Source organism: Zingiber officinale, chromosome 6B, assembly GCF_018446385.1.
Source record: "Zingiber officinale cultivar Zhangliang chromosome 6B, Zo_v1.1, whole genome shotgun sequence".
NCBI classification, from domain to species: domain Eukaryota; kingdom Viridiplantae; phylum Streptophyta; class Magnoliopsida; order Zingiberales; family Zingiberaceae; genus Zingiber; species Zingiber officinale.
Genome location: NC_055996.1, coordinates 106,741,604 through 106,748,522, shown reverse-complemented (window position 1 = coordinate 106,748,522; position 6,919 = coordinate 106,741,604). Strand labels below are relative to the sequence as shown.

Genomic DNA, 6,919 nt, shown 5'->3' with positions numbered 1-6,919 from the left:
GAATTATTTTGATATTGTAATTAATACCCAATAGATATCGGATTCAGGTGGATACAAATATGTAATTCAAAATATCCATTAATTATCCTATACCAATTTATTAAAAAAAGCAATTAAATTATTTTTAAAATTAATTGTAGAAATTTAGTTTATAAAATTCATTACAGGCAAATAATAATAATTATGAAAGATAATATTTTATGCTGGATTAAATTAATATTTATAACTTTTATACGATGTATTTTTTAAAATATTAGTAGGTATTTTGATGTATTTTAAGATATTGATAATTATAAATTCAACTTTATAAATTTGCCTCAAACCCCAAAATAAAAGGCGTGAGCGCGCCGCAAAACCCTAACACGAGCACGCTGTCGAGTCACGAGTGTCGCCGGCGCCTCCACCTCAAATCAGCACGGCGTGGGTTTAGGGTTTACGATCGAAGAAGAGCACTGTCATGGCGCTCTATCTCCTCTTCGAGTCATCTTCTGGCTACTCGCTCTTCCACGCCTACGGTCTCGATGAGATTGGCCAGAACACAGAGGCCGTCCGCAACTCTGTTCTCGACCTCAATCGCTTCGGCAAGGTCGTCAAGCTCGTCGCTTTCCATCCCTTCTCCTCTGCGCTCGACGCCCTCAACCAGTGCAACGCCATCTCCGAAGGTTGGGAGTCGTATTCAAAACGTCCTCTTATTTTTTTACAATGTGTTTACGATGTCGTGATCGTGGTGTGAATTTAGGGCTTATGACCGAGGAGTTGAGGAATTTCTTGGAGATAAATCTTCCTAAGGTGAAAGAAGGGAAGAAGGCAAAGTTTAGCCTTGGCGTCGCAGAGCCCAAGGTTGGTTCTCAAATATTCGAGGTTACTAAGATTCCTTGCCAGAGCAACGAGTTTGTGCTTGAGCTCCTTCGTGGTGTGCGGTTGCACTTTGATAAGTTTATCAAGGACTTAAAGGTTAGACTTTGCTTATGATATTGGGATCTGCTCTGTTGCATTTAGAAGAATGGTTGAATCTGATCTGATATTTCTTTTCCTTGTTCTAGCCTTCCGATTTAGAGAAGGCTCAACTCGGTCTGGGGCACAGTTACAGCCGAGCTAAGGTCAAGTTCAATGTTAATCGAGTGGATAACATGGTCATCCAGGCCATTTTCCTCCTTGATACATTGGATAAGGATGTTAACTCATTCTCAATGAGAGTCAGGTTTGTTTCTTTCTCATTTTTCTGTGATGGTGATATTAAATATTTAGTAGCTGTATGTTGTAGTAACATTGCATCTGAGGTTGAGGAGCTGCAGATCTAAATATGAGTTGAAAATGTGCTTGTTTCTGTATGGGCAATGTTTACCTTAAAAGTGTATATTGTTATTATTTAATCACTTAACCTAAGCATTTGAACCATCTGAAGATTAAAACCTAGCACAATCTTAGTATTTGCATTAGGTTGAATCATGGTTTAAAATCTTGACCTTTGACCTGCATCGGAGTTTTGGTTTATGACCGGAATAATACGATTTCCATATTGTGCAATGTCGATCTGGTTTTGATTGTTTTAAAAAATATATAAAATATATTAAGTAAAATTTTTAATCTAAATATTAAAAAAATAGTAAAACAATTTTTTTTAAAAAAAGAAACAATATGAGATTGATAAATAAATAAATAAATAATTTATTGTATATTTTTAGAATTATATATATAGAGTTAATGAGTAGTTTTATTAGGGTTTGATTAAACATGCTAGATTATCTATTTATAGTTGAGAGTTGATTGAAATTATTAACATTTTATTATTAATTTCCCTAAATTAAGTTTCTAGCTCCCTTGCTTGCACCCCACACTCTTCCCGCAGATGTCGCGGTAACCTCATCGCAACCCGCAGATGTCGTGGGGCCTCACCGCGATCCAAGGACGTCGCGGCGGCCTCGTTGTGACCAATAGAGGTTATGACAGGTGGAATGGTAATTTTCGCCTGTTTCGCTTGACACAAAATGAAATTTTAAACCATGGATTGAATACAGAACCACTCTCTGAAATTGATTAATAATGGATTTTTTCTCTCTCTCTAGCTAATCATTTCAATTGCATGTACGATCTAGTCTTTAGTGTAGGAATTGAGCATGTTTGCACCATAGAGATTTTGTTGTCTCAGAAGCTATTCCTCAATATATTATCCTGTGAAAGACATTGATTTTCATCAGGAATTATGTGTCTTTTTATGCCTTTGCTTTAACTTCATCCTTAAAAGAAATTTAGAAAGCATAACCTGTTTGTCTTTGGTGAATTGCTTCATCCCAAGGTGTTTGTTGTTGTTGGTGCATGCCTGGTATTCCTTGCATATCTATGATCTTTGAAGAATATATATGTACTCAAACCTAGACTTCAAATTTTAGTTGAAGTTATTTAGTTACTTTCATTTAATAATGGTTGCTATGGTTGTGTAATTAAAAGCTCAAACTAGGCATTTTTTCCTTATGTCTAGATCTTGAAGTTCTCTATGGTGCAGGTTTTTTTATGGGTATTACTATATTAGTTATTATGAAAATCCTATATATATGGATGGACTTTTAGCGTTTTGATTTTTCATTCTATTGAATACAATTGTTATATTACTTATCTATTTTGTTAATGAAGCTACTGAATAATAGGATTCCTCTTCCAGGATTTACTCCTTGAAGGGTAGGCATTGGATTTGATATTGTGTTACATTTCAAAGTGTATGCAAATGATATGTAGTCAACCCACTGCATAACCCATATGCAATATGCAGTTGTATATATATATATATATTAAAAAAATATTTATATTGATTATGCGTATAAGATTATGGGCACCGAAGTGTACAAGTACATATGTTATATTTTGTATAACTGGTTAAAAACATAACACATTACAATCTAAACATAATCTAAGCAAGGACCATAATGAATTAGATGAAGTTGATAAGGAACAACATTCTTATAATATGATTTATTCAGCCTAGATACATGTTATTGTCACTGGCTTTCATTTTTATTTCAAATTAAATGGGGATCATGTTTACGAGCTGCACTTGGCAATCTGCACTGATGTTATGTTTTCACGTCATTTAGCATTTAGCAGACCACATATGCAATATAAAAGGCAATCACTCATTTGTGAAACTCCTATGGTGAAATAACTCATTTTTAAGTTACCAATATAAGTTCACCACTTCCCATCCATGCTCTCTCCTCTCCACTATATTCTAACTATTCTTCACGGAGCAAGCAACACTTTGTCTTGCTCTTCTCTCTTGTTGTCATGACATCTTCAAGTCATTTCCATGTAGCCGTGATCAAGTTCTAACTTCCTATCTGCTATAATGCATCCCTTGTGATGTGGCAGACCACAGCCATGCATAAGCTTCGCACAAGCCACAGAACCTTTGTACAATGACTTGCAATCATCTTGACACTACCTCATGAGTTTGCCTGCTGAGAAAGAAGCCTCTTTCCCACTACACCCCTTTAGCATGTCTTACCTTCTCTCTTTAGTGTTTAAATATGTAGTTTAGTCTTGCATGGGATTCTGTTCTCGTAGATTAATTATTTTGTTGCTGTCTTTTGTTTTGTATATGTAGATATATTGTGGGTGCACTCTCTCTTTTTGTATAACAGTATTGTTTTGTTACTTTCTTACTATCAAAATTATTTATTATGTTTATTTCTGTGTTCATTCTTGGAGTTTAACCATAGTGAGGCAAGATTTTAAGGGACCTCTCACTGAATTAACTGTCTACTATCCCTTTTTGCACAGGTTTACTAATTAGTTTTTTACTCCACATTTCTGTAGAGAGTGGTACTCTTGGCATTTTCCAGAGCTCGCCAAGATCATCAATGACAATTATCTGTATGCTAAAATTGCTAAGCTTGTGGAGAATAAATCTGACCTGTCTGAGACTAATATTCCTGAATTATCAGAATTAGTAGGAGACGAGGAGAAAGCAAAAGAAATTGTAGAAGCAGCTAAAGCATCCATGGGTAATGAGATCTATTTTGATTAACTTGCAGATTGTGTCTGTATTTATCATTTTTTTTTTCCTTGCAGGACAAGATCTATCTCCAGTCGACTTGATTAATGTGCAGCAATTTGCTCAGAGGGTTATTAATCTTTCTGAATATCGGAAGAACCTCTATGAGTATCTTGTTACAAAAATGAATGATATTGCCCCTAATCTGGCTTCTCTTATCGGTGAAGTAGTTGGGGCTCGTTTGATATCTCATGCAGGGAGTCTTTCCAATCTAGCTAAGTGCCCTTCATCTACCCTCCAGATTCTTGGGGCAGAGAAAGCACTTTTCAGGTTCATATTCCCTTCCTAGTTCTGTGATTGTCATTACTGAAGGATAGCTTCAGCATTTGCATCCTAGAAGGATTTTTTTTTCAATTGGGAGTCTAGCCATCCAAACTCTATTACATAATTTGATTCCTAAATTTTATCTGCATCATTGCATGAGCAAAATAGTTCTTAACTCTATCAACTCAAATAACTTGCTAATTGATCTTCACGGTTCTTTCTAATGTGCTACAGAGCCCTTAAAACAAAAGGAAATACTCCAAAATATGGACTCATCTTTCATTCTTCCTTTATTGGTCGAGCGTCTTCAAAAAACAAGGGTCGTATAGCACGTTACCTTGCAAACAAGTGTTCTATTGCATCCCGTATTGACTGTTTCTCTGGTAAGCCTTTGTTCAATGTGCATATTATTTTCTCCTGCAGTTAGGCTCTTAGACAGATGAGTCTTACAATGAGTATTCCCTTCCAGAGGTGAATACTTCTGTATTTGGGCAGAAGCTCCGTGAGCAGGTTGAGGAGAGATTGGACTTCTATGACAAAGGTGTTGCACCTCGGAAGAATGTCGATGTGATGAAAGTTGCCATTGAGAGTGTACTGAATGATGTCACCGAAGAGGATGCCGGTGAGTGTCCATTCGTTCATATTTAATATTCTTCGCCTGATCAACAATTTGCTCAATTTTGTAAAATGAGCATTTACTCTATAAACTAATTATTTTTAAGACATCGAAAAAAAAAAGTGTGCTATAGTTTTCTTTTGCATCTAATGATGCCAATCTTGTCTTTTGAGGTTTTAGAGCATTCCATTTTTGAATTTAGAGATCTTGGTATTTAAAATTTGATTCGCTTATGACCTATTGTTTGTTCTGCATTTGGGTCGTTCATTTTAGTGTAGAGCATCCTTTGATTTCATTTGTTTTCTCGTGGCAGTCCATTTTAGTTTTGCTTGTTGCACGACATGGTTTGCTGTCGGTTTAATTGCTATTACTCTTTGTACAAAAGCAGATGGACAGCAGATAGATGAGCCTTCCCTAAAGAAAAGTAAGAAGAAGAAATCTAAAGGTGAGAATGAAGATGGCGAACCCATGGCAGTGGATGAACCGAACCAAGTCACAGACGCAGAGCCGGAAACTGAAAAGAAGAAAAAGAGGCAGAAATCGGAGGAGCAACAGGATAATGCAGTGCTGGACGGTTTAAATGGTCAGGACACAAAACAAAATGGAATCGCAAAGAAGAAAAAGAAAAAGAGCCACAACAAGCCAGATAATGATGCTGAGGCTCAGGACGTGACCCAAGAGAAGACTAAGAAGAAAACGAAGAGTAAATTACAAGACGAGTAGAGTTTACTACCATCCCATGTTTCTCTATATGACACTTGTTTCTATTCTACTTGCAAACTCATCTATCTTTGGAAGTTCCCACTGAGCTGTTGAACTTTGAATGGGGCTGTTTGAAACAATTCATTCAGGTGCCAATGTAATTTGAGTTGAATTTGTTTCATGGTATTTCTGACCACGCAGAAAATTGACCATCCGCTGAGGTCACTCAGTTGCCTGGGCACAATGGCCTATGTGACAATTAGACACGAAAGTTTTAGGTTGGACGAGATGCGCCTCAGGACGTAATATAGACGATGGACGTATGATATCTTTGATGATCTGAGGTTTATTGTACCATTAATGAAGTGGATTTATATTTTAAAATATAATGTAGTGGATTTATATTTTAAGTTAATGAGATGTTTAGAAGAAGCTGATCCTTTTATCATTTAAAAACCAGATTTGGATTTAATTTGGGATTGTTGTGGGGAATTGATTTAGTTTTATTTTTTTCTATTTCTTTTAATTAGCATCGAGTATTTAATTTACATCAATTTTTTTATTGATTATCAAGATTTTATTGATTATGAAGATAAATTAAAAAACGTTTGAACTATCTATTAAGAGAAGCTTTATTAATTCATCGAAATTAAGATTAGATCCAACCGTGAGGTGCTTATGAATAAGACCCGACCTGTGTATCCGTTATCGACCCGGCCCCTACTGAATTAACCGCTTTCATGTTATTATTATTTTTTCTTTTGTTTTTTTTTTAAATGTTGGAATCGTTTTTTTATATATAAAGATGTTATTAAAAAGATATTGAAATTCGAACACTCGCCCAAATTAAAGTCGAATATCCTAAGTAACTATACTAAAACTATTAATGTTTTTATATTAGTTAATTATTTAATAATTAAATAATATTTTTTATTATATTAGTATTATTCTTAATAATTAGAAAAAAATAGTAGACATATTTATTATTTTAAAATTAATTTATAATCATTTATCATATATTAATTAATTATTTAATAATCAATTAATAATTTTTTACTATATAATTATTCTTAATAAAGTTGGCATCCGGATCACACAAACAATTTTATAAATTTATAAGTTTTTTTAAAAAAATAATATAATAATTTAAAACTATGATAAATTGTGAGGAGCATCTTGTATGATTAAGGTTAAGAGTTAATTTTTAAAATCGTCAATTCTAAACCATCAAAACCATCACCAAATGTAGTTGAGATTAATCCTTAAATATTTGAAAAACTAAGAAGGTA

At 34.4% G+C, this 6,919-nt stretch overlaps 1 protein-coding gene across 2 annotated transcripts; it reads left to right on the top strand.

The window, feature by feature from the left end:
• Nucleotides 1-334: 334 nt before the first annotated feature.
• Nucleotides 335-5,816, top strand: LOC121988742 (nucleolar protein 56-like). Of its 2 annotated transcripts, none has more exons than XM_042542339.1 (8): nt 335-662; nt 740-954; nt 1,044-1,201; nt 3,811-3,998; nt 4,066-4,318; nt 4,547-4,695; nt 4,782-4,934; nt 5,314-5,816. In XM_042542339.1, the coding sequence occupies exons 1-8, from the start codon at nt 458-460 to the stop codon at nt 5,649-5,651; spliced, it is 1,659 nt and encodes a 552-aa protein (XP_042398273.1). In that variant the 5' UTR covers nt 335-457; the 3' UTR covers nt 5,652-5,816. The 2 variants fall into 2 exon arrangements, with proteins under 2 accessions (XP_042398273.1, XP_042398274.1); XM_042542340.1 differs by having other exon boundaries at nt 337-662; nt 5,317-5,816.
• Nucleotides 5,817-6,919: the final 1,103 nt, after the last annotated feature.